The sequence below is a fragment of the Drosophila willistoni genome, assembly GCF_018902025.1.
Source record: "Drosophila willistoni isolate 14030-0811.24 chromosome 2L unlocalized genomic scaffold, UCI_dwil_1.1 Seg168, whole genome shotgun sequence".
Classification (NCBI taxonomy): domain Eukaryota; kingdom Metazoa; phylum Arthropoda; class Insecta; order Diptera; family Drosophilidae; genus Drosophila; species Drosophila willistoni.
Genome location: NW_025814047.1, coordinates 7,649,485 through 7,677,287, shown reverse-complemented (window position 1 = coordinate 7,677,287; position 27,803 = coordinate 7,649,485). Strand labels below are relative to the sequence as shown.

General features: G+C 36.2%; 6 protein-coding genes across 11 annotated transcripts; 5 read left to right on the top strand and 1 right to left on the bottom strand.

The window, feature by feature from the left end:
* Positions 1 to 163: 163 nt before the first annotated feature.
* On the top strand, positions 164 to 2,980 carry LOC6652181 (sarcosine dehydrogenase, mitochondrial). Its single transcript, XM_002074886.4, has 3 exons — positions 164 to 1,770; positions 1,826 to 1,968; positions 2,027 to 2,980. The coding sequence occupies exons 1-3, from the start codon at positions 208 to 210 to the stop codon at positions 2,967 to 2,969; spliced, it is 2,649 nt and encodes an 882-aa protein (XP_002074922.2). The 5' UTR covers positions 164 to 207; the 3' UTR covers positions 2,970 to 2,980.
* A 1,936-nt stretch (positions 2,981 to 4,916) lies between these two features.
* On the top strand, positions 4,917 to 8,116 carry LOC26528956 (putative leucine-rich repeat-containing protein DDB_G0290503). Its single transcript, XM_023181207.1, has 3 exons — positions 4,917 to 4,959; positions 5,330 to 6,063; positions 8,111 to 8,116. The coding sequence occupies exons 1-3, from the start codon at positions 4,917 to 4,919 to the stop codon at positions 8,114 to 8,116; spliced, it is 783 nt and encodes a 260-aa protein (XP_023036975.1).
* A 2,374-nt stretch (positions 8,117 to 10,490) lies between these two features.
* Positions 10,491 to 13,630, top strand: LOC111519586. 3 transcript variants are annotated; one of them, XM_023181131.2, is made up of 5 exons: positions 10,491 to 10,570; positions 10,643 to 10,705; positions 12,336 to 12,416; positions 12,484 to 12,575; positions 12,637 to 13,630. In XM_023181131.2, exons 3-5 carry the CDS (start codon positions 12,395 to 12,397, stop codon positions 13,549 to 13,551), a joined length of 1,029 nt encoding a protein of 342 aa, XP_023036899.1. In that variant the 5' UTR covers positions 10,491 to 10,570; positions 10,643 to 10,705; positions 12,336 to 12,394; the 3' UTR covers positions 13,552 to 13,630. The 3 variants fall into 3 exon arrangements, with proteins under 3 accessions (XP_023036899.1, XP_046865574.1, XP_046865575.1); XM_047009618.1 differs by having other exon boundaries at positions 12,265 to 12,416; XM_047009619.1 differs by lacking the exon at positions 10,491 to 10,570 and having other exon boundaries at positions 10,640 to 10,705; positions 12,265 to 12,416.
* Positions 13,631 to 18,883: 5,253 nt separating this feature from the next.
* LOC111519590 lies at positions 18,884 to 20,744 on the top strand. The gene is made up of 2 exons (XM_023181150.2): positions 18,884 to 19,139; positions 19,204 to 20,744. Exons 1-2 carry the CDS (start codon positions 18,966 to 18,968, stop codon positions 20,653 to 20,655), a joined length of 1,626 nt encoding a protein of 541 aa, XP_023036918.2. The 5' UTR covers positions 18,884 to 18,965; the 3' UTR covers positions 20,656 to 20,744.
* Positions 20,745 to 23,631: 2,887 nt separating this feature from the next.
* On the top strand, positions 23,632 to 24,189 carry LOC111519605 (venom carboxylesterase-6-like). Its single transcript, XM_023181208.2, has one exon. The coding sequence runs from the start codon at positions 23,632 to 23,634 to the stop codon at positions 24,187 to 24,189; it is 558 nt and encodes a 185-aa protein (XP_023036976.1).
* A 623-nt stretch (positions 24,190 to 24,812) lies between these two features.
* LOC111519591 lies at positions 24,813 to 26,032 on the bottom strand. 4 transcript variants are annotated; one of them, XM_023181152.2, is made up of 3 exons: positions 25,911 to 26,032; positions 25,494 to 25,614; positions 24,813 to 25,433 (listed from the first exon to the last, which is right to left on the bottom strand). In XM_023181152.2, exons 2-3 carry the CDS (start codon positions 25,599 to 25,601, stop codon positions 25,071 to 25,073), a joined length of 471 nt encoding a protein of 156 aa, XP_023036920.1. In that variant the 5' UTR covers positions 25,602 to 25,614; positions 25,911 to 26,032; the 3' UTR covers positions 24,813 to 25,070. The 4 variants fall into 4 exon arrangements, with proteins under 4 accessions (XP_023036920.1, XP_046865572.1, XP_046865573.1 ...); XM_047009616.1 differs by having other exon boundaries at positions 25,969 to 26,029; XM_047009617.1 differs by having other exon boundaries at positions 25,965 to 26,027.
* Between the last annotated feature and the right edge of the window lie 1,771 nt (positions 26,033 to 27,803).

The window sequence follows — 27,803 nt, the reverse complement described above, 5'->3', positions numbered from 1 at the left end:
TCAGTTGACGTAGTGTACATCATAGCGAAATGATTAAGCACTTGCCACACCCCACAATCTAAAAATGGGGGCACAGGTTTATCAGCGTGTTGTTCCATTTAATGATCAAACAAAATTCATCTCATATGGCTTAAATAATCAGCAGTGTCCGGATCGAGGGTTTAGTTTTAATATTCGATTCGTGAAGCGTGGCTGCCTAGTGGCGACATGTGGCGCAAGAAGATCTTCAAGGAGCTCGCTCGAGGTCAGAGACAAGGACTCAGTACAGCCAGTCAGAGTCAGTCGGTGCCAGCTTCAGCGGATGTGGTTGTAATCGGCGGCGGTTCGGCAGGATGTCACACACTGTACCATCTTGCCAAACGCGGAGTGAGGGCCGTGCTCTTGGAGCGTGCACAACTCACAGCTGGAACCACCTGGCACACTGCCGGCCTGCTGTGGCGTCTTCGTCCCAATGATGTGGATATTCAATTGCTGGCCAACTCGCGAAGCATGCTCCAGCAATTGGAAAAGGAAACGGATCTAGATCCTGGATGGATACAAAATGGTGGTATTTTCATTGCCCATAGCGAAACGCGATTGGATGAGTATCGACGTTTGGCCTCAGCTGGCAATGCCTTTGGCATTGAGAGTCAAATGCTCGATCCCAATGAGACGCAGAAATTGTTTCCGCTGCTCGATCCCTCAGCATTTATGGGCTCACTCTATTCGCCTGGCGATGGTGTGATGGATCCGGCTATGCTGTGTGCGGCTCTCAAAAAGGCGGCCACTAATTTGGGATCGGTTGTTATTGAGAACTGTCCGGTTGATGACCTTTTGATTGAGCAGACTTCCGGTGCTGCTAAAAAAGTGATAGGCGTGGTCACGCCGTTTGGCCAAATCAAGAGTGATTTTGTGGTTAATGCCACTGGCGTTTGGGGTCGAGATCTGGTAGCCAGACATGGGTCTCATTTACCTCTGGTGCCCATGCGCCACGCGTATATTGTGTCCGAGTCTATTCCCGGTGTTCGTGGACTTCCTAATATACGGGATCACGACTATTCCACATATTTCCGGATTCAAGGTGATGCCATTTGCATGGGCGGCTACGAACCGAATCCCATTTTACTTGAACCAGTGCCAAAAGACTTTCATTTCGGACTCTACGACCTGGATTGGTCTGTGTTTGAGCAGCATCTCGAGGGCGCCCAAAAGTTATGTCCTCCTTTTGGCAAGTATGGCATTAAGAGCACCATATGCGGACCCGAATCCTTTACACCTGACCACAAACCTCTAATGGGACCTGATCCTTTGCTTCGTGGGCTTTACCACAGTTGTGGCTTTAACTCAGCTGGCATGATGTTTGGCGGAGGCTGTGGCGAACAATTAGCCCTCTGGATGATCAATGGTCAACCAGATTTGCCCATGTTTAGTTTCGATCTTCGCCGATTCACAGCTGATCAGGGACGAGCAGTTCAGTGGATACGTGAAAAGTCGCACGAGAGCTACGTGAAGAACTATAGCATGGTTTTTAAACATGATCAGCCTCTGGCTGGACGAGATTTTCAAAAGGATCCACTTCACGATGAGATGTTAGCAAGTAATGCCTTTATGGAGGAGAAACAAGGGTGGGAGCGACCAGGTTTTTTCCTACCTTCGAAGGATGTGAATGCTTTAGTTCAACCCTATGACTGGTACGGCAGCTATGGACACCCTCGTCTCCAAAATGGCAGATATGAGCAGGTCCTGGAAGGCGATCTCAAGTACAGTCAATTTCCTGATAATCATGACTTGGTAAGGCCCATAAAAGGACAAAAAATTAACAGCCTATAGACTATTTTTCTTACAGATTGGAGAAGAGGCTTTGTCCTGTCGTAATAATGCAGTGGTCTTCAATATGAGCTATTTTGCCAAATTATTGCTTGAAGGTCCAGAAGCCCAAAAGGCAGCGGATTGGTTATTCACAGCTAATACAAATCGGCCAACAAACAAGTGAGTAAAAGCATTATAGTCTTTGAAAATTCTTTACCTTCTTCTTGACTCATTCTAGGACTATTTATTCCTGCGCTCTTAACGATTCTGGCGGAGTGGAGGCAGATGTGACCATAAGTCGCTTGATTTCAGGATCAGGCCGTGTCTACGATCCGAAATTTGAGGGCCAGGGTTATTACATAGTAGCTGGTGGCGCCTCTGCCTTCTACACTTATAGCATTCTGGCCGATGAGATTTTGCGACAGGGATTTAAGGCGCAACTGCATGATATTACCTCGGAAATGGGCGTTATATCGATACAAGGGCGCAATAGCAGACGTATCCTACAGCCTTTGATTGATTTCGAACTTACGGATGCAGAGTTGCCTCCCAATGGCACGCGTCTCGCTGTGGTAAATGGCGTTGGACTGCGTATCCTGCGGGTCAGTTTTGTGGGTGAACTTGGCTATGAACTGCATGTGCCCAAGGATGATTGTGTTAATGTCTATCGTGCTGTGATGTCGGCTGGCAAGGGATACGATCTACGAAACGCTGGCTATCGATCGTTGTATGCTCTAAGCAGTGAAAAGGGATATCATTTGTGGAGCTACGACCTGCGTCCAGATGACACTCCTCTGGAGGCCGGCTTGGGCTTCACTTGCCGTAAATCTGGCAATGATTATAGGGGTAAAACGGCAGTGGATAAGCAACGTCTCGAGGGCATACGCAGGCGTTTAGTTTACTTTACACTCCACGATCAAGTGCCCATTTGGGGTCTGGAGGGTGTCTATCGAAATGGCGTACCTGTGGGTTTTCTCCGCCGGGCTGAGTTTGCCTATTCGTTGGCCAAATCTCTGGGTCAGGCTTACATTTCACGGCCAGACGATGCAATTATTGACGCTGACTACGTGAAGCAGGGTGAATATGAAATTGATATTCGGGGAAAGCGCTACCGGGCCGATTGTCATCTGCGGAGCCCATTCGATATCGATGGGCAGCGTGTTCTTGGTAATTATACGTAATGCACAGATAATGCGTCTTTTTCTGGGAAAGCCTAAGGGTCTGAGTGAAAGGTCCCAGCATTTGGGTCAAGTGGCACTTGTGTCTATCTGAAGTGCCTCGGGGAAAGCCATAAATTAAATTTTCCCCGAAAGGAAAGGTCGCTGGTGTCGGCTTGTGGTTAATAGCTCAATTAATTTCACTGTCGAAACTAAAAATATTATGACATAATACCAGCTTGACGTAGTTCTGATTCTTCGAAGGGTTGTTGTTTTCAGAAACTAAAACTACAGACACATTGTCGCCACCCGAACCAGACAGCCTGTCTGGTATATGGGAAATTTAGTACGGTCAGTTCGTTTAGAATTACTTTCTCTTCATATTATATCCTTTACTTTGTTTCTGGCAGTTTGTGGATAATCCTTGTATGAGCAGTGTCAAATGGGAAAATGATAGCACTGTAATAGTCGAAAACAAAAACATGACCAAACTCGATGGTTTCACCATATTTCGGGTCTAGCGAATCGAATTAAGTTAATTATAATGATAATATTAGTATTAATACTAATACTAAAAAAAAAATTATTTGGAGTGGTAGTCCTTGAATCTCTTTTCAAGGTTGTGCAAAAATATTTGACACAGAAGCCGATTTTTAAAAGTAAATTTTATTTTGAGCGAAAAAAAATGTTCACTCATAATTTGTTTTCTTATTCTTTTTGGTGAGGCTGATTTTCAAACGTGAAAACTGAAAAATACTAATATAAATATAGTTTACGATTATTTGTTTTTTTTTTTTGTTATTTTTATAAAAAACTAGCTGTACCCTGCCACGCTTACCGACGAAGTACATTTGAAGAAATTTATGTTCACTAAGTATCTGGGAAGGGGAGCAGGGCGCCAGCTTTCTGATAGATTTGCCCATTAACTTTGAAAGTTGGCATGAATTGGGCAGTCTCAAATGACATCATTTGGAGGCAGGAATTATATTTCATAATGCTTGGTAGGAAATGCTTCGATTCAGTAGTGGAGTAGTGGATCTACTCTTATCTGTGCGCGGGATTCAGTAAATAACGACGATATTGATCAAAGTCACTGTTTTCCACCGATCGTTCCTATGGGAGCTATATGATATAGTTACCACGATCTTTATCAAATTCGGCATAGTCGTTTATATGTATAATAAACTCATCAATATTAAATTTCAATAGCTCAGAAAATAACGAAGTTATTGAGAAATGTCACTATATGATATAGTGGTCCGATCCAGCTGAATCCGAGATATACAACCCCTACAGTATATACAAGCCTACATGCATTTCAACTCTGTAGCTCTAACGGTCTAGGAGGAGTTTGCGTTGATCCAGACGGACGGACAGACGGACATGGCTATATGAACTCGTCTCGTCATGCTGATCAAGAATATATATACTTTATATGGTCGGAGATGCTTCCTTCTATGCGTTGCACACTTCTGACCAAAATTAACATACCCTTTTTGCAAGGGTATAAAAACCAATCTTGAACCTGACTCCACAGTGTGTCAAAATTTAAACGCAATCGGTTCAGTAGTTTCTGAATTGTAGGTACTCAACAACATATATAAAGATATAAAGACAAAGCTATCAAAAATAGGTCCACAAATAATTTGTAGTACTTGGAAATAATCTTAAAAAAGATTGCAAAATTTAACTGAGTTATAATAACTACAACGAGTACAAGCCGATAACTTTTGCGTTAAAAGTTATAATAACAATAATTAAACTCGATAATGAGTCTCATTTTGATTAAATGTTAACAAGAAGCATTCACCTTATCATAATCAGTTGTCCATCTGTATATGTAGAGGAGATTACGGATGCGTATTATATGCATATATAAAGAAGACTCTATTGTTCAGCAAGTGAAACAGTCTGAACTCTTTCGGTTGATCAAGCACAGGTTTTTTCGGGAAAAGTTAGAGTCTAGTTAAAATGGATCCAAACATAGTCAATCTGATGTTGGACAAAATGGAGGGTGGGGAAGACAATACTGCGTTTGAATACAATTCGGTAAATATGCATTCTGATTGTGAGTACGGGTAGACGGAACAAAATGAATTCTAATTTAAAATTTCAGTTAATCGAAGGATTCGAGATAATAAACATTAAGTGCGAGGGAAACTGTTACCAAAAAGTGACACCAATATTGCAGCAAGCGGCTGATGCCATTAAGTTGAAAGACCGACAAATCGACACTCTTATTGCAATGGCTTTAAATGGAACGATTGATATGAAAATCTTAAGCGAAATTAGGCCCAATATCATGCCAGATTTAGAACAAACAAAAATTGTTGAAGATAAAAAAATTGCAGAAATTTTATTAATGTACAAAAATCAACTTATAGAGTCGAATACTGCTTTAGAGGAGTCGTCATCATGGGTCAGGAGATTTGATGCTCAAAACCAGCAATTGGAGGATCAACTGGTGAATCAAACTAAAGCTGCAATTCAACTCAAAGAGTTGAATGCCCAGTTAGAACACTCCAATGAGAAACTTGAAGGTGAAAATCAGCAACTGAAGGATCGATTGGAGACAAAAGTTAATGAGAAAGATGTTCACATAACAAATTACGAAGTTAAAATTCAAGAATTGGAAGATAAATTGAAAGCGAACTACGAAGCAGTTCAAAAACTCAAAGAGCTGAATGCTCTGTTAGAACACTCCAATGAGAAACTTGAAGGTGAAAATCAGCAACTGAAGGATCGATTGGAGACAAAAGTTAATGAGAAAGATGTTTACATAACAAATTACGAAGTTAAAATTCAGGAATTGGAAGATAAATTGAAAGCGAACTACGAAGCAGTTCAAAAACTCAAAGAGCTGAATGCTCTGTTAGAACACTCCAATGAGAAACTTGAAGGTGAAAATCAGCAACTGAAGGTTCGATTGGAGACAAAAGTTAATGAGAAAGATGTTTACATAACAAATTACGAAGTAAAAATTAAGGAATTGGAAGATAAATTAAAAGCGAACTACAAAGCAGTTCAAAAACTCAAAGAGCTGAATGCTCTGTTAGAACACTCCAATGAGAAACTTGAAGGTGAAAATCAGCAACTGAAGGATCGATTGGAGACAAAAGTTAATGAGAAAGATGTTCACATAACAAATTACGAAGTTAAAATTCAGAAATTGGAAGATAAATTGAAAGCGAACTACATAGCAGTTCAAAACCAGGAAAAGCAAAAACACTCAGTTTCTCGTTATTTGCGCTCATTCCTTTTTCATGTTTTCACTTTTATTTTATTCACTCTGCTTTTGGGTACATTGCTTAAAAAGAATTTAAGAAGGAAGGAAAATAAACCTGAGTATTCACTTTGGTGAATTAAAAATGTGAACTTATGAACCGCATTTTGTTGCGCTGAAACTATACGCTCATACATATATTCTGACCATGAACTCATTTCGTTTCATATATGGGTACATATATATCCCTTTATAAATCAATTCAAATTGCATTTAAACAAAATATTTATCAATTCTTTGCATAAAAAGAATATAATTTAACTGAAACCAAGATTGTCATCTCCAAAATTTTCGACTTCATTCCAACTTATTTCGAAATGAACCAAATCAATAAAATGTCTTTATGCAATGTTTTTCCCCCAAATTTTATTTTATTTAATGCTGATTGAAAATAATCATTCAGTTTCTATGTGGGATCGGATGACTGTTTCTATACTATATTATAAATACACAAGTAGCTGTAGAAATAATAATAATCAGTTCCAAACTGCGTTCCACTTAAAAACGTCAAAAAACATTCTAATAATCGTCTTTGTCTCGACAATGAATTCTATTTTGGTTAATTGATAACAAAACCTTAAAAAAACCAAATATCGAAGAAGTTTAAATGCCCTTGCAGTCCTTGGCAATATTTTTACATGTTCAAAATTATTTTTATGCAACTCAATTCATCATCATTCACAAAGAAAACATTATTACTCTTTTTACTACAATTTATTCTTCTTCTTCCATCATTCCCTAAGCAAAGCACGGCACGCATACACATACAGTTCGTGTAGCGTTGCGTCTGTGTGTGTATGTATTAGAGAGCTGCATTAATGAAAGAAAAATCAATTCGAGTTAACAACATTCAAAACCAATTAAATGAATTGAATGACTTTGAAAATCGACTTCAACTAAATGAGTGTGCGACGTAAAAATCAGTCGCACAACATTCAAACGAAACAAAACGAATTGAATGAGTTAGAAAGTGAGTCAATGAGTTGCTATGATTCGAATGCATTCGAATTCCAATTCTGATTTTAGTATTTAGTATTTATTTGTATTGTATATTTTTTAACTATATGTGATTACTGTACTACAAAACTAGAGTGGTTAGTGGCTCAGTGGGGACCTACTGAGATAGAGAAGAATTTTTTTTCCAAATAGTGAAGTATATTAAAAAGTAGATCCATTGTATATATGATGGATTAAAGAATATAATTTTTTTTTATAATATATTAGAAAGCCTTATTTATGTTTTCACGGTTCGTGGCAACTAGGAATCTAATTTAGAAAAAATAGATTTTACAAAATTTGTCCCAAATTGTCAAATCCACAACTGTGTCCTTAAGTTTTTGGTGTATAGCATATTTTAATTTTAATAGCCCCCATTTCGCCATTATTTTCCATACATTTTTGATAAAATAATTAGTTTTTGTTGCTTTTAAACATCCCAATAAAAATGAGTTAATTCGAATAATTCTAATGATTCGAGTGCCTTAGTACAATTCGATGTTTTGACACTCAATTCATTGCCTTTCATTAAACAGAGTTACGTATTTTGCGAGATATGACAAGTACAAACTCACACTCATTCATTTCATTGTGTAGTTGTCACTCATTTATTTGAATTCAATTCGAATGGATTCATTTGACTTTGACTTTGCTTCCATTCATGCAGCCCTCTAGTATGTATGTGCTCTGTGGATTTGATGATGACGTAGTAGGCAGCAAGCAGCGCTGCCGGTAGCGCTTGAGCCGATTTATATTGACTGTAACTTGTGTTATATTTATCCGACCAGATTAAAACTTTGGGATCTAAGGTTTTATATAAAAAAAACTATCATATTAGTAAGTTTCATAGGGGATACTCCAATTTTTTGACCTATGTTTCTTTTAGAACTAAACGATATAGTGGTCCGATCATGATGATTTTCATATTTTATGTTACCCGGGTTATAAGTAGCTCAATTACCAAGATTCGTCGCTATAGCTTTTAAGATTGCTGAGTAAAACCCATACGCACCGACGAACGAAAACGTGTGCGTTACAAACATCTGACCAATTTTATAATACCCCCTGCAAGGGTATAAAAAAAATGGGACATGAAATTAAATTTATTTTACTGCACCATACTTATTGGCAATGTGAGCCAATATTTTGGAATTGAATAGGAGAACCAAATTTTCTTTGTTTCTTATCTTTATCCTTCAATCACATTACAGAGGGGTGTATTGTGACTTGCACCCTAGAATAGTGTTGCGCCTGCACAGTGTGGAAATTATATTTAAGTATAAATATAAGTTTCTGAATTACTTTTATAAAATACTAGAGACCCGGCGAACTTTGTTCCACCTTAATGACAATAAATAAGCAGATTGTGTTTTTTTTTGGAAAAAATACAACAAAAAATTAAATAACTTCATTAATCATTCATTATTATTTCTGTATTTAGTACATAGGTTGCTCTTCACTTAAGTACCTTGTGATACACGATATTTTTTGTTTTATTATCAGGCGCAAAAACAAACAACGCAGATGGTCTTCCGACCCGTGAACATGCCACGTATAATTGACCATGGGAAAAACATGAATGTTCTAGATTTAAACCACAAACTTTTAAGGATTGGCCTTGTGATTTGTTGTTGGTCATGGCAAATGCAAGACGTATCGGAAATTGAAGTCTTTTAAATTCAAACGGCATATCGGTTAGGATCATCGGGATCCTCGAATTGAGAACTTCTTTACCTTTGAATTTTCCTATCATTATCGTAGCGTAAATTACATTGTTCATCAATTTACTAACCACCAAACGCGTACCGTTGCACAGTTTTGGTTGCTTTATGTTTCGAAGCATGATTACTACGGAGCCAACCTTTAGGCGCAAATTGTGCGGTGGTAACCTTAAATGTCGGATTAAATCCTCCGTGTTCGATAATGTCTGCCCCAAATGATGTCATGTGGCGGACTCAACACTGGCAATTTCACTTTACCATTAAGGCAGCATAATCCAGGCGTTTCTCCGGAAAACTGCAATCGTATCGAAACGCTGCTCGATTCAAATCAGCTAAATATCTTGTTCTGCGTCGCAAATTATCTACATATTTGTTGCCTTCTGTTGTTCGCTCGACGATTCTGCATTACCAACCGAGCTCTTTCACGGGCTGCTTCACTTTGCTCTCGTGATTGAGAAGCACGAATTAATGCTCTTCTTCGTTGAATATTAACGCGGCGCTCTTCTCGTGTAATTTCTCCTTGTTCATCGGATAATTGACTCGGGATGTTCTGTTGCCTAATTGCATTACGGCTCCGCCGGGAAAGATTAGATCTTCTAGGACGTGGCATAATGATTAGATTGCTAATGGGTTTCGTTTGATAATATGGGTTACTAAACACTGCACAAAACACAATATTCGAATTTTTCCTTCAGTTTTCACATTGTATATTGCAGAGCACTACAATGACATTAAAACAACAGTTGACTTTATTTAAATTGACTGTTAGAAAACGTTTGTATAGGGAAAATAGGGTAAATTGGCTGTTTTAAGGGGTTTTCCGGCAATTATTTATAGTTTTTAAGATGTATTTTCCTATTCGGGGTGGAGACAAATACAAGAAATCAAAAACCATGCAAATTGGTTCACCAGATCTCGAGTTATAAGTGTTGTAACTAACACGACTTTCTTTTATATATATAGATTGGTCTTTTGCTAGGAAATCATTCTGGAAAATCTTTTTTTTTTGACCTTCAATAATATGTTTACCAATGAGTCATGTGGCCTCAGACTGCAATAATTATAGATTCGTTCGATCCAGATCTCCGTGTTGATACTTTCATTTTTCTCTGCTTTAATTTAATTTAATTTAGTTGTTAACCTGTTTAGTTGTAGCGGTAGATAGTACAGAGTAAACTACGCATTTCATGACAGTTCTCCTGTCAATACTAATCTCTATTGTGGTCATATTCTACGGGGTATGAGGTTATTAGGCATCTGAAGTATACCCAAGTACGCGCGACGACTTACTTTCTGAATTTGTTTATTTGCATTATCTCTCTAGCAAATCTTATCTTGTTTGGTCATATTTAAATTCAACTGATAACATTTTTGCAAAGAAACTTAAAAGTAAAAGCTTTCAGTCTATGCAAAACTTCTCGGCTGGGCAGTTAAATGCAAGCTTTTCGGTAATAACAATTAAACAGAGTAAAAAGCGTACTTAATTGTACTTTTATTAAATATAATATTTTATGATGAAATCTAAAAGAAAAATTCTTTAATATGAGTGTAAATACTTATAACATTTAAGAATTCTTTAGCTAAGAAATCTACATCTAATTGCTGGATCTAATGAAGCGACATGGGTAAGGAAACCTATGGAGTATATTTATATTTATTTATATAATTGATATAAATCCTTATGAAAACAATACCAGAGCAACTTCAACATTATATTTGGGTCCAACGATTACAACTAATGCTTAAAAGAAACTAAAATCGTGAGTAGTATGAGAATTCATCATCTTTCTTCTTAATATTTTCTATACACACACCTCTAAATTATTTCTATTTCGTGGTTACTCTACTGAAAATCATTTTACATTAAATTCGTTTTGTTAATCTAAAAACTACCTTTTGAATTGAAGTCTAAGACATAAATCGTTGTCTAATTAGTAGGGGTATAAGTACAAATCTGAATTTATGTTTGAAACAGTAATAATATTTTATATTAAATCAGTAAGGTCTGTCGAGTACTCATGCTAATCTGTCAAAGAATGTCCTAAAACAAATGCATTTTCAATTTACTTTTTCATGGTTCACACAATTTTTGCTGTGTTCTCCAAAAACAGAATTCCTTGGAAATACCCTTACAAACAAACAAACTGTGACCCACTGTACGAGGGCAGTCCGATAAGTACTTAGCCTACAAATGAAAACGAACATTTTGGAAGAAGTGTCGATTTATTTCTCAATATAGTCTCCTTTAAGGTTGATACACTTGATCCAGCGATGCTCCAACTTTTTTAACCCGTCTGAAAAATAAGTTTTCTTGAGGTCTGAAAATGGGCCTCCGTGGCGGCGATGACTTCCTCAAATTTCTGCCAGGCGAGTGACTTTTTGAAGTTTGGAAACTAAAAGAAGTCGCACGGGGCCAAATCTGGAGAATAAGGTAGATGGGGCCGCAGTTCGTAGCCCAATTCGACCAATTTGGCCATGGCGACGGCGGAGGTGTGAGCCGGTGCGTTGTCATGGTGAAAGAGCACAGATTCGCCTGATCCACTATTTCGAATAATTCGACAGTGGATCCAAGTCTCGTCGACGGTTACAAAACTCCTTCGGATTACATCTAAACAGCGTCAAACAATGGTCTGATGTCGTCTTACAGTTGTCCGGAGTAAGTAAACGCGGCACCTATCGCGCCGACAGCTTTCTCATGCCCAAAATTTCATGCAGTATATAACCCACGCGGTCTTTCGAGATATCTCGAAAGTGCGACCACGTTGAAACTCGTTGAACCAATTTTTGACGGTCGCCATCGAAGGAGAAGACTCACCGTACACAGTATCCAAACGCTCTTTGATTTCACTTCGCGGTGTCCCTTCCAAATCAAGAATCGAATCACAGATCGATATTGCTGTTTTTCCATTTTTCTAAAATCCGTGAACACGCTCACTCGCACACAGGGTCAAAACAAAACCACAAATTCGATTCGAATGAAATTTTGAGCTTTGTCGTCTAAAAGATGGTTCTACACGATAATAAACTTTTTTTTGCCATAGTGACGCCACTGGGCGGTGAGGCTAAGTACTTATCGGACCACCCTCGTATGTACAAATAAAAGATATAATATTTGGCCAGTGTTTACGTTTATCGGTCTAGTAGAAGCTCAAAAGTAAACAATGATGATTAAACACAAACGCCTATGTACATACATACTATATATCAGCAGTTTCCACACGATTCACAGATTTCAATGATTCAGAATCTGTATCTTTAGTTGGGTGTGTTTTTATTTTGCATTTTTGCACAATTTAATTTTGTTTTTTTTTTGCACAAGCCTTTGTTTTGAACACAGAACAGAAATATTTTATCCAGGATGTGAAATTATCATTAATGATTTCATTTAAGATTGAGACGTCAAACGAAAACGAATAATTTCTAAGAAGTTAAAGAGAAAAACGACTAAAATGGATGGATTTAGTTATTCTGGTAAGCGAATAATTAGACTAAAGCATAAAGAACTAGGACAATGACTTTTTTTATTGTTCTTCTACAGCTTCTACAAAATACTATATCAAGAATGACAAGTATTACACAGAGGACCGCATTCCTGTTCAGGAGTTGTATCTGTACAACATTCCAGCAGAGGTAAGTTCTGATCAAGCAAATCCTACTATTGTCCTCTATAAGATTTTTTATTGTTTTCCAGTTAAGTGAGGATGAGATACTTAGGCATTTCAAGAGTTACGGCAATGTGGTACGACTTCAGCTCTTTGACACATGCGGAAATCCGGAATCCTCGGAACGAAAAGAAAGATCGGATAAAGAAGTGAAGCAGGATATGAAAACTGGTAGGATTTTATTTGCCAATGCACTTGATGCAGCCAAAGCCTTACATCTTGAAGTTCACCTGGTGAATGGACATCAATTTGGAGCCAAGCCCAGCGACAGTTGGCTTCAACCAGATGCTTATGGGTCTTCAGAGTCAGAGCAGTCGTATATTACGAAGATTCCTAGTAATCTAACTTCAATCGAAACTTTACGTTTCGACATCGATAACGAAACCAATTATGAGAGGATAGCCGATCTGCCTAATCTTAAGATAGTTCAGATTAGATGCATAGCCTCGGTTGACATATTTGGCAAATTCCTCGATCAGCTGGTTGCTTTGAAGTCAAAGAAACTGGAACAATTACACATTCACAATGCTGGCGGGTTAACAAATCAGATGCTCATGCAAATTGGAAAGCTGAGCGTATTGCAGAAACTAATCATATGGCTTGCGGGTGCCATTAGTAATGATATTCTGGAGGAGTTCACCAACTTAAAAAAACTTGAGTATATTTGTCTAGTGGATTGCCAAAATATAAGCGACTCTGGCGTATTGCAGCTGATACTTGGGTGTCCAAAATTGAGAGAATTAAAGTTGATGTATTGCTCAAGGATAACGGAAAAGCTAGTGCACGACATAATCAACAATTTTGAACGCCAGATTATCAATAAGGAGAACGAGCGTCACCTACCCATCCATCTTTACGTGGGGGGCACAAAGATCAGAGAGTCAATCAATACTCAACTCGATTCAACTTCGAATAATATAATAAAGATTTGTTTTGTCACTTAATATATAACTGTTTTAACAGGCAGTTTAGATTTTAATCAAGAAGAAAGTAATGTGTAAAATGCATGACACAAATATTAGAAACCCCTATTAAAAAATGTTCAAAACCAAAATTAAAATGTTCGTTTTGTTATTTATTTTTTTATCCTCGTTTATGACGTAATTCTTTAGAATATTTAAAAAGGATCGATTGTAGTATACTTTTAGGCTTATACTTAGGCCACATAATATCCAATAAATCACTTCAAGTCCAACTTTGCCTTACGCCAGTTATAAATGGCTTTCAAATATGAAAAGGATGTCAACATTTTGGATTTTAAGGAAGTGTTTAACTTCTGACCTGCTCCTAAATAAGCCGTTCGCATTTTATAGAACGAAATGAAGATTTATTTGCATTATGGGACATGATTGACGTTAGGAGTTGCCATGGTACAAAATTGATCCATTATTCTCTCGATCAGTGCGGTGGTGTCTTCGGAAGGATTAACCTTGGCGTTTCTTGTGCCTTTAAATGTAGTTTGCATGTCCTTGTGCAGTGTCAGTGGTCCTAAATTTTTACAAAACCAATTTTAATTCTTACGTTTGTAGACTAAAAAATAATTTTTTTATTTTCTTTTTTCAATTTGACCATTTATTTCTTGTAATTCGTTGAAAAATTTAAAATTTGACCTAATTGCATACTTTTAGGCTCTTTTTTAATTGTTCGATAAGTCATTTTAATTTTGCATTACTATTACGATGCATAAAATGGATAAAAGACAATCTGAAATTAATTAACTTTAACTAAAACTTTTTAGTATAGTCTAAAAAGTCTAAAGTTTCGGCAGAAATTTCAAAAATACCAGCAAAAACTCTAGCATTTTAATATAATTTAAATCTGTGTTCCCCGAATAAAGTAGATTTTACAAAATTGTGCAAAAAAGTGGAAAAATAATTAATACCGTCGCATAATATACATATTGACAAATAAAACTGAGCAATTTTTTACAATATTCCCCAACAATCCACCTTACTTTTTTTCCACGGAACACAACAATGTGAGATTACAATTGCAAAAAAAGTGACTTCACAAAAACGCAATAACTGCGATACAAAATAATGTACAAAATATTTTTAAAAATAAAAACAAATAAAAACTAGATACCTTCAAAATCATTTTCCAGTTTGATTCACCTATATAGCAATTTAAATTCTCCTTCTTTTTTTGCACAAAAGACAGAGTGAAATTTTACGTAAACCAAGAGCTGACTTTAAGGGCCTGGTGAATTTTTAGGGTTATGAAATAAATTTATTCGTTATGATTTCTGGATGCCCCTGACAATACTCTATTAGAAAACAAAACCTGATTTTGGCAAACTCTTCAACTCTTCTTCCCTGTGCCTTGTAGGAGGCGGTAGTTGTTACCGCCGTCATTACAAAGCAGCCCTGAAAATACGGGGGTTGGCAACCCTGAAAAACACGAGCGGGGACCAACCGAGAGTTTGGCGTCAGTATGTGATGGCACCAGGGAAGAAAGCTACAAACTTTTTTAAAGCGTCGAAACGTCAAAGTCTAATTACATCACACAACCTGTAAAATTGCGCTAAATAAACTGATCGCTATATAAACTGTGAGTTAAGTTTGTTTTTGGTACAAACGAAACCCCGTGCGTCACAGTAGTGCTGTCCTTGCAGTGATCACAGCAGGGAGATTCTGTGTTTGACTTGACGCACTCCAGTGTTGCCGGCGCCTCCACTCAAAAAAAGGATTGTTGAGCCCAGAAAAAAAGAAAAAAACCGACATATTTTTTTTAGAAAAGACAAAAAAAACCGGGCAAACAATAAAAAAAACAAAAAAATTTCAATGAATGTATATATTTTCGTTTAAATTGTACAAAACTTGCCAGGAGTTTCATTCTCAAAATCCGTTTCATAAATATTTGTTCCGATTGGACTAATTGTAAGATATTTATCGGAAAGTTTATAATTTGTAATTTGTTGTCAAACATGTCCCGCTTCGACGTAATCCGAACTTGAATAAAAAACTAAAATGTAATTTTATTACAATATAAATGTACAAAAGTATTTCTTAAAAAATAAAGTCTTACCCAAATGCTAAAATCGAATTCAATGTATCAATGTGTTCTTTCTTATCGTTGTTTTAAAACCAAATTAACTTGGCTAAGCACACGCTCGACTTTCGCGTTCGACCAAAATTTATTGGAAATAAAACAAACTTTTAAATTGTTTGTTGCCTGCAGAATCCATATGCTTTTTACTACAACAATGTTGATGTTATGTCCATACGTTGATGGCTATAATAAATTATGGCAACACATGAATTACAAATTTAATAATTTAAATGTTTTTTTGTATGTATGTTCATGAGCGCGAAGCTGGTCAATTTTCGAATTTAAAGTGCACTTGCAAATAAGTATTTGCACTTAAAATTTATTTGGCATGATGAAGCTTCAAAAATTATAACACGAATAAGCGATATTCGATAAGTCTGATTTCGAATACACATTTATAAACAAGGATGCATCGCATTGAAATGTGATTGTTTAAGCAAAAAAAATCAATTTTCAAGCGATGCACTGTGGTCTGGATGTCGATTTTTTTGGCATAAACTACAGTTTGAATGCTAGAGAGTTGAAATTTTGCAAGCATGCTGGAAATACTAAAAGAAAATTTAATTTTTTTTTTTTTTGGAATTGCACCATGGCTTTACCGCGATTTGTCGAAAACTATAAAATTTGACCCGATTGCATACTTTCAGGCTGCATTTTTAAATATTCGGAACTGTTTTGACCAATTAATAATTATATACATGCACAAAATAGATAGTTTAAAATTTTTTTCGTATTCCAGATGGTTATTGTTGACTGTATTGTAGATCCATTCTGATACAGATTTTATTTCTCGATTGTTGCTGCACCAAATATCGATGAGTTCTTTATGACAAAATTCGAACTTGCCTGAATATTAATCAAATTAATGGAAATGGGGGAAAAACGGGGCGAAGGCATTAGTTTGCGATCAAAGACGACATATATAGGTACCAACTTGTGTCATTACTTTTTGTCAGCAGGTGTCAGCTTGTTAGTTCTATTCTACGAAACTCAGAGAACGCAAAACAATTTTCTAAAAAAATACACATTTATTGGACATTACACAACACTTAAATCCTAAGACTACACATAAAATAAATATATACATTAAAAACTACATACCTTGATGTATATTTTCCATATTTTAAATTATTTTTATGTGCAAAATTCCACAAATGGTGGCACTTTAAACTTTATGTTTTTTTTTTCACTTTACAAATGTCAATTACGCACAAAGCACATGTCTGACTTTGAGACCCTGGTACGAACCCAGGGATGCCATTAAAAATTTTTTTTTTATGGATATTTTGTGCTCAGGGTATCTACTTTCATAATCAATTACCAAAACCACCGAATCTTTTCATGAAAATTTGGACTTTATGCCAAAAAAATCGACATCCAGACCATAGTGCGATGCCTATGTGTAGTTCAAAATAACAAATTATTTATGCGACTCAGAAATATTTAGAAAGGATAAAAAAGGGCTAAAATAAATAAAAAGGCATTTTTTCAGGAAAGGGGACGGTTCAACAATTTTCCGTCAATTATAGTTTCAAAAAAGACAGATCTGTCCCCAATAAGGACAAAACGGCACTCTAAGGAGATGTGTTTGCTGCCGCACTTGACACAGATGGCAGAATATTACAGTTTTTTGGGAATAGCCAAAGCTTTGGCATCTAAAGAACCGAAGCACGACAGGCTCAATGTTGATCATGGCCAATTGTGAATTATTTGGAACTTACGCTCATCCTTCCGTTGGATTCTGGTATGTATGTATTTATTAAAAATATAGCTTTTTAAGTTTAAACTATCTTTATCCGGCAGATTGACTCTGACTCGGACATCTCTGCCTGACTTGTGGTCAAAGTTGTCGCCACTGATAACGGATACAACGTCAATTATTAAACTTATTAATAACTTTATCACAATTAAACTAAAAAATATCAAAGAAGCTAACATCGGCTATGCCGAAGTTTATATACCCTTGCAGTCCTTGGTAATAATAATTTTACATGTTCAAAATTTGTTTTCTGCAACTCAATTCATCCATATACAAACAAAACAATTTTACTCTCTATTTTACAATCTCATATGTAAATTTCATAGCATACTCCGATTTTTATGAAAATGTTTCTTCTAGTTCTTCGTGAGCTATATGAGCTGATTTTCATACTTTATTTTTCCCGGGTAATAAAAAAACCCGAAAAAAAATTTCAGCCCGATAGCTCCTAAGACGGCTGAGTAAAACGCATTCGCACAGACGGACGGGCATACGGACATGGCTATATCAACTCAGCTTCTCATGCTGATCAAGAATATATATACTTTATGGGGTCGAAAACGTCTCCTTCTGTGCGTTACAAACATCTGACCAATTTTTTAATACCCTCTGCAAGGGTATAATAATTATATAACATAAACTAAACTACTATTATATAACTTAAACTAACTATTCCTTTAACAATAACAGTTTTATTTCATTTAATTATTCTTCTTTATGTTACTTTTTAAACTTATACTTGTTGTAACTCCTTTCTTAACTCCTTTTTTTTATCTTTTGGCATAATTTTTTAAATTAAATTTTATGATATCCTGAATGCTAACTCTACGGTCAGCTATCACAAGAAGCGATGGACTAGCCTTCTTTACAACACATTTAAACCGTTCATCAACAATTTGTTTTTTCAATGGTTTCTTTTAGCGGACTGTTCCCGGTCTCCAGCGACTTTTTGGCCCTAGAACTTTCTGCCAAGAAATGTTATTTCCGTTTATTTAAGCAATTCGATACAAAACACTTGTTCTTCTTATACCATTATCTCTCCAATATCTTGATATTTATTTTGTTCTGCTCGAATCAAATATTTCTGTTTTTCGACCTCGAACTTTGTTGCGGCTTATATTCATGTGTTTAGATTCATATATTTAGATTTGAATAAAGATGAGATAACTCTTGATTCAATGTTGCTAGCATCAGTGTGGAGCTTACCGAATTTTCATGATTAAAAATTACCAAGACCAACTTGTTCTTTATTAACGTGACGTTTGCGATGTCGTTTTGTGGTCAGTGATTCTATTTTACTTTCAACATTATTAATTACTAAATTATTATTAGACACAGTCACTGCTTTTCCGAATCTTAGTTGAAGTAACTGAATGGCTTGGCCCGAAATCGAGCATTCTCCATTACTACTACTACAACAATTCGTTCTTGTATACATACATTTAAAAGTACTTATGACAGTAACCTGAGAATAATTAATCATTTTAGATTCCAAACACAAGTACATTTAAAAATCTTTCTTAAAACAAGGAAATTTTAAAACATAAAATGGATACTCTCAATAAAGAAGAAAGCACCTTCAAAAGTAAAGAATTCAAACTTAAGAATATGCCTATGTTTATTGTTCCAGTCGAACCAAGCTATTATTTCAAAAATGACTTGTGCTACACTGAGGACCACGTTCTAGTCCATGAGATATATCTCTGCGACATTCCGGCAAAGGTAATTTTCAGACCAAAGAAAAGAAAGTTCTTCTCTGAAATTTGTTTGTCATAATATTTTTTAGCTGACGGAGGATGAGTTGCTGATTTATTTCAATAGTTTTGGAACTGTCGTAGGCCTACAACTTCAAAAACAGCATAAGAAGCTAAAAACTGGATGCGTTTTATTTGCCGATCCGCTGGATGCTGCCAAAGTCTTGCATAAGCAAATACATTATCTGAGTGATCATCGGTTCCAAGTCAATGCCAGCAATAGTTGGCTTCAACCGGAGGCTTATACAACTTCAGAGCAGTCGCATATAACAAAGATTCCGGACGATTGCTTGGTCCGAATACTTGAATTTCTTCCATTGATGGATCAGTTACAGTTTCTAAGACACTGTAGTTTTTATAGAGATGTTTACAATTTGGATACACGACATTTACACAAGTCGGTCTTTTATTATATGCCTGAATCTTTGACCATATGGCAAATGCGAGAATTTTTCTTCATATTTGGTGACGGTATTCAAAGTTTTCGTGATGACCTTGGGCGTTGTGAACGGTTTTACAAATTTTTAGGACTGAACTGCGTAAATTTGAAGTGCTTGGAACTATGCAACACTCGTTTAAGTCCGAAAAATATGTTTAAAATATTTTCAAAAACCAACAAGTTGGAGAATCTCAGGTTAAACCGTTGCGATCTGAATGGGAACAGTTTAGTGAATTTGAAGAATTTGCAGCAATTGAAATATTTAAGCCTTTACGATAATCCAAATCTCAGTGGTTATCTAGATCTTCCAGTCTCCCTTGAGACTCTGGACCTTTCTCGCTGCTTTAAAATACCGCCAAATAATCTGTTGTTGACATTAAAGGACTTAACAAACTTAAAGAACCTCGACATTACGGAAATCCCCAAAATAAACCCAAATGTTTATGAATACTTGCTTTCATTAGAAACTTTGCACCTCGATATTGAAATGAAAACGAATTATAACAAAATAGCGATGTTGCCTAATCTCAAGAGAATCAAGATAAACGACATAACATCGACTGAAACATTTTCGCAATTTCTGGATGAGCTGGCGAGAAATGCCAGGCAATTGGAAGAATTGATCATTCGCGAAACCAGAGTTCTAAATAGTCAATTGCTCATGCAAATATCACAATTAGGCGGATTGCGAAAACTTGCTCTATTCTGGCCCTGGGACATTAATGAAAGTGTTTTGCAGGAGTTTGCCAAGCTAAAAAAACTCGAGAGCTTTCATCTAAGCGATTGTCAGCATGTTAACGACGCTAGCATGTTGCATATGGTAATTGGTTGTCCAAAGTTGCGAGAGGTTAATCTGAACTATTGCTATAAAATAACGGAGAGCCTTGTATTCGGCATTATCGAGAATGTGCGACGCAAAATTTTAACCGGTGTAAACGAGCGGAAGTTGCCGATCCATCTTCACGTAAGGGCCACCTATGTAAAAGATTCAATCCAGTCTGATTCCGAGGTTGCTTCGGGTGAAATAATTAAGATTTTCTTTTAATCGCCTGTTTGAAAAACCGTTTAATTGAACTAAAAGCAACTTCGAATCAACATTTATACAATCAAGATGTAAAATGTGTAATAAATATATATTTTGGTTAAAAAAAAGCTTGCATTCATATTTATTTTAATTTATGTTAGCAGATCCAGTTGTATATTTTCAAAGATGATATATATATATTCGTTCTTTGTGAACTATATATTCTTTGCCACATAGGCCATGATCCATGCTAAAAGTATCTAAAGGTATTATTGGCATACATGTCAGCACAACAATTTCTTCTTTCAACCTAATCTTTGTTTACTAAAATATTCCTGAGAATCCTTTTAATGAACTATAGTGTAGTCTAAAAAGAAAAATTTGTCAAGTAACACGTTACAGTGGACTCTCGGTTAACAAACGCAACACATTTTGTTTTGTTTTGGAAAAAACGAAAACTTGGCAATGACAGATGAATCTTCAAATATATATTATAAAGTTGTCCATGTTGACCGATTTATCAATTTTTGGCATTATTTACCACTTAATTAATTTTTTTTCCAAACTGTTTCTGTTTTCCCTTTTATACGTCCGTATTGGAGAATTTTTTGACTGAATTAGTTTTAGTAAAGTTTTATTTAGTTTTACGTTTTCGTTAAAGTAAAGTGAGAAGCTGACAGGTCTCAAATTTATCGATGGACTGAAGAGATCTCAATTTGGCAACATAAATTACGCATACGCAATGTATGCCAGCTAAACCAATCGGATTCGGGATTATCAGAATTCGAAATTAAGTTAATGAGTTAAGTTTAAAGCTTAATGTTCATGGACCCTAAATATTTGTCTTAAGGGTCAAGTATTGTAATTATTGTGATCGCTTTGAATAACAGAATGCTGTAAAGATAATGAAAGTATCGCATCCACGTCATATTCGTGTGTCTGTAACCAAGCGTATACGAAGTTTGGTTCAGGACATTTTTAAGGTGCGTAATTTAGAGAAAAGTTCTGAATAAAAAGATAGTTGGAATTAGAAACCGGATAAATAGGCCGGTTTGAAATAAAAATCCGAGGGCCAGGGCTAACTGCGACCGCTTAAAAGTTTGTATACCCTTGTAAGTTTTTTGTTGCTTTATCCCTACCAAGAACCGTCAAAGTGAGAAAACGTCTTATCTAAAAAGTCTAATGTTTGCGAAAGTATGGCCTACAATCTTAGCATAGGAAAAAACGAAGTTATTGATCAAACTCCCTGTTTTTTACCGATTGTTCATATGGAAGCTATGTGCTATAGTCACTCAAACTTGATCAAATTTTGCACAGTCGTTTATAGGTGTAATTAACTCACCAATATGTAATTTTATGACAATAGCTCAGAAAATAACGAAGTTATTGAGAAATGTCACTATATGATATAGTGGTTCGATCCGGCTGAATCCGAGATATCCAACCTATGGACTATGTGTAAGCCTAAGTGCAAAGTTTCAGCTCTGTAGCTTTAATGCCCTAGGAGGAGTTTGCATTGCTCCAGACGGACGGACGGGCATAGCTATATGTCCCGTCGTACTGATCAAGAATATATATACTTTATGGTCTGAGATGCTTCCTTCTATGTGTTGCAAATTTCTGACCAAAATGAATATACAAATGTTGTAATGCTGTACCTCAATGAAGCGGTAATAAATCCACCTATAACTTACCATTTTAATTTTTTTTATTTTACCTAATTTTAATAGAGTTACTTTTTTTTAAAAGTTGTAAAAAAAACAAACCAAAAATGAGATCCTGTTAGGCCCGATTAATACTGGCGACCATCCCCCAGAATACCAAATACATTCTAAGGATCTTTCGCAAAAATCCCCTACAATCGCCATCGAGGTTCTAAGAGCACCCATCGATGTTATTTTATTTTCTCCGCGGACCAATGGATGAAGTGCAAAGTCATCGTAGTGAGCAAATGAAGTGCTTCCATCCTTCATTTCTATGTGAATGTATGCTGATCTTTAGTGAGATGGTACACCCAATCCGAGCAAACGTCAATAGTTTGGTTGGCTGAACCATTTTGACATTCAAAACGTCTTATGACTATCCAACCATGACCAGCGATATCATATTTATGATATCACTATTTATGGTGTCCGTCCTGCTAAATGAATTTTGGATTTATATTCTTTGATTTCTGGCTTATTAATTGCTGTTTCGTAATTATACCATACACCCATAGGGTGAAATGATATATTAAAGTCGCCAAAATGTATGTAACAGGCAGAAGAAAGCTTCTCCGACCCCATAAAGTATATATATTCTTGATCAGGATCAACAACCGAGTCGATCTAGCCATGTCCGTCTGTCCGTCCGTCCGTCTGTATGAACACGCAGATCTCGGAGACTATAAGAGCTAGAGCCACCAAATTTGGTATGTAGACTCGTGTGGTATGTAAATGTATAAAGTTAATTGGAATTTTGGCCACGCCCCCGTGCTCCCCCAGAATTTACAAAAAACAGATTCTCTTAAAACCTATGAAAGCTACCGACATTAAATTTGATATGTAAGCTAGCTTAATAGACTCGCAGATATTGACTACTTAAAGATTATGCCACGCCATTTTCCGCCCCCGCAAATTAAACAAATCTGATTTTCTCGAAAACTAACAAAGCTAAAGTCACCAAATTTAGTATGTATACTGGCTTGGTATGCGCGCAGAATATATGTATATGTTTTAATATGTTGCCACGCCCACTTACGCCTCCATAATTTAGAAAAAACCGATTGGCTCTTGCAATTTTTTGACCAGAGAGTGCTCGTGTGTTTGTAGAGTGAGCGAGATAGCATATGGTATGAGGCATGTTAAAACAATTTAATAAATATAAATTTGGTTTTCGCAATTTTAAATATTTGTTTCACCTGGTGTATGGTATACCCAAGTCGGCGAGTCGACTTACTTACTTCATTTATTATTAAGGCTTATTGCCTTAGTTTTTCTGTCTACCGGACATAGCGATATGCCTGGTAATTTTGGTCTTAAAGATCACACATTGGCATTACGTTGGGTCCGATATAATATAGCCTCTTTTGGTGGCAATAGGAACAAGGTGACCATCTTTGGTCAGAGTGCTGGAGGCGTTTCCACCCATATGCATTTATTGAGTCCCCTCTCCAACAATCTCTTCCAAAGAGTGATTAGCATGAGTGGTACGGCGAATGTTCCTTTTGCCATTACCAACCAGCCTGAGGAACAAGCTCGAAAAATCGCGGAACTGTGCGGAATTCAAAATGCAGACCTTCTACTTACATCCGAAATTACTGAAGCCCTAAGAAAAGTCGATGTTTTAAAACTAATCAATGCCGGCGATGGCCTTAAATATTGGGATGTGGATCCCCTAACCAACTTCCGTCCGGTCGTAGAGCCTCCAGGAAAGGACGCGTTTCTAACTGCCTCGCCAGAGGCGCTGATAAAAAAACATGACTATCAAAAACGATCCTGGCTTATTGGAACCGTCCCCGATAAAGGAGCTGTGCGTGTTGTCAATATCATACATAATGGCACAATATCCAGCTAAATACCGGGGGCGGAAGGGGGCGTGGCAAAAATTTGAAACAAACTCGATAACTGTACATACTACACGAGACTGCATACCAAATTTGGTGGCTGTAGCTCTTATAGTCTCCGAGATCTAGGTGTTCATACGGACGGACGGACGGATAGACGGACATCTAGACTCGGTTGTTGATTCTGATCAAGAATATATATACTTTGTGGGGTCGGAGATGCTTCCTTCTGTCTGTTACATACATTTTGGCGACTTTAATATACCATTTCACCCTCTGGGTGTATGGTATAAAAAGCGTTAGCTAACATTATTGGCTCATCGGTTCTAGTACATATTTGATCAAGTCAGGCGATGTTAGTGAAGTTCAGCACAATTATTGTTGTATTTGAACCTATGCATAACAAACTGACAAATGTTTATTTTAAATATTTCATTTCTACAAAATTCCTAAGAAATGAAAAAACCCTCAACAGAAGAAAATATTTTTCTAGAAGGCCGGGATGTTTTCAAGTTTAATCCCATATCATTTTTATTTTACCTATTACGTATTTTACAAGTCTCACATAAGTAAACCCCACCTAAAAAACGACCAAACTTAAGAAAATATATTTATATACATACATACATACGTATACTTGTAGATGTTGCAAAATTATTTATTTTTAGTTTAATTTACTTCTCATACTACAGTACAGTACAGTATTTGTACAAAAGATAAAGTCAGGCTTCAGTTAATCAAATAATTTTTAGAATTGAAAAATTCACCTAGGTTCTTCTATCAAGTTAATAAAAAAAAAAACTATCCAATCACTATTGATGATTTCCATAAAAAAGCAAATACATCAAGTTAGTGAACCATTAAGTATGCATATAGATTTTAAAAATCCGTCTTATAGTTCAATCCTTTCTTTCATATTCGAAGGGTTAGACTTCGGAAAAGGGTTGTCCTTTTTAAATATCTCTTTAAATTCTGTAAGTGTTTTTTCGAACCTTTTCTCTATCTTAGATTGACTTTTCCAAATCTCTACCATTTGCTTCGTATTGGCCAAAACTTGTTGACGCAATTGGTCTATATCTTTTGTTAAAGACTCTTCAAGTATGTCAACTATTTTATACAATCCCTCGATCTGTGATTGATAATTATTTTCCATTTCTCTGCCTGTATTTTCATCAGCTGTGCCAAGTGGCGCGTCCACGTACTCTTGGCTATTAGATGGATTGTGGTCTTTAATGTTATCCGAGATTTCACTCTCCTATAACGAGACTTATATTAACAAAAGTAATTTAATATTTTACAATTCTTTTCTACTCACCTTGTGGTCATCCATTGCAATTGACGATTTCGTGGAGGATTTTTCGTTCATCGAGAAATAAAGCACCAAACCCACTACTAAAATAAAAAGCTCTACATTTCCAGCCATTTCTTAAAGTAATCTAAAAGAATTTAAAATTAATGTTTTAATATTATCTTTTTGAAAGCTATACTATACACATCAATTTGATTACACATTGACGTTATAGGTATCAAATTTTGTGGGCCCATAGACTAATTTGCTTGCCATGCACTTTCGAGGGCGTAGTCTGTATGAATTTCGCTCAAAACAAATTCCTTTGTGTACTTTATACATATACATATACATACAATATGTATGTGCATACATATGTCGAATAAGTTTTAATCAGCAAACGTTACTATACTTTTATTCGTGTATACAAACATTTGTACATACATATCTGTTTTTTATTATATTGATAGCTGCCGTTTTAGTTAGGAGATTAGTTACTTGCTTTTTGTCCTTTTTGGGAGTCCCAAAATTAACTTCAAATGTTCGACGCAAAGTGTTTTAATTTGAAAGTTATCGATAGGTCTATCGATGGTTTTGTGAAATGGCTATCGATAGTTCACTTCGACTCAGCCCTTAGCACTTCGACTGCCCTTAGCACTTCGTCTCTGTGGAGACCATATGCAAAATCATAGAGGGCGCCACCCTCGATGTAAAATTAAAAGTGCTTTTTTACATTAAAACGGTAAATGGTCAAGTTGTAAAATTGCAAGACGCTGGATGTCCTGTGACACATTTATACAAAAGTAGTAGTGATTACTAAATAGAAAAATCTGCCGATTCTAAATTATTTAAAACTTGACATTCAGGTCACCTTTGGGTCTTAGGACTTAATACTTACAAGAGGAACTTCAGGAATGCGAATCACCGATTAGGATGGATTTTGGATATGCCGTAGAATAACCCGGCATTTGTTGAAAATATTTCCATATTTTTCTAATAAATCGCGCCTAAAGCTATAGCTTTGGTGACTTATAAGTAAAACGCCGAGACGACTTCAAGCAGCTCATTCACCTCCCGAAACTAGTTAGTTTTGCATTTTCATTGTTTTTGCTTTTTTAATAACTATTTTTTCAAATAGCAAGATAAGTCTTTTGATTATTTTTTATTGGATTCATTTGCCTTTAAAAAAACATAAATGTAATATAGACGTAAAATAGACGAATTATCTTCTGCCATCACATTTTTTGTTGTGATATAAATCATAAAAACATGAAGTACTAAGTCAATTTAAAAGAAACAAATCAAATAAAAATTTTGGGAAAACCACTCTCTCACCTGTAAACTTTAAAACAAACCATGCACACTTCCCATTCCCTTCAACATAATGGATGACAAGTGGAAATGCACACAGGATTACTTTAGTGCAGTCTTCTCTTGAAATTTCTCGATTTTCTCGTATGAGCGTTGAGTAGCTTTGCATCCGCTTAACATATTTCGTCAAATTTAGGCAGGACCTCTACCCATTAAGCCTCCGAGCTGCTTGAAGTCCAGTCGGCGCTTTACTTATAAGTCACCGAAACTATAGTTTAAACGCGATTTATGAGGAAAATATAGAATAGTGCTCTGAAATATTTCACACAGCTTCAAATGACGGGGTATTCTACAACATATCAAAAATTCATCCAAATCGGCCATACCTAAAGTTCCTGTTGTTAATCAATTATTGGCAATAGCGGCTTGGCACCTGCGCCGCACCGAATCCAGCAAAGCTGAACTTAGATCTGCTGCCATGTTCTTGGATAACTTCCCAATGTTAAGCTTTATTGGACAACAAAACTACTTTGCGTTCGTCTGGCCTGAAAATATTCCTCTACTTTGCAATGAGTAGATTCATAAGGAGATTTGTCAAAACACAAAACTGCGTTTACATGCTTCGAAGTCAAGAGTGTGAGTTTCCTTGGACTTCGCGCGTTTAGCTCTTGTTGTAGGAGTCTACGCCGACAAGTGGAATCCCCTACCGACAGGTTTAGATCATGTTTGACTAATTTAGCAAACGGATTGAATCTGCTGTTTTTGTACATTTTACGCCACTTTAGTTTTTTAGGTAATCTAGGGCATCACATTCCATCTTTGCTGAACATGCAACTAAACTTTGCGTTTTTTTTTTACAGGCTTTACCGTGTTTTTCAAGGTTTTGCATCCAATCCGTCTTTTCACTAGAGCAAAGGCTCTAGACTCTAGTTAGAGTTACTAATGACAGATTTGTAAACTTTTTATTTACTTTTTTCGCAACTAAACGAAAATAATAATTTTCTTTGAACAGCCAAATTTGTGGCG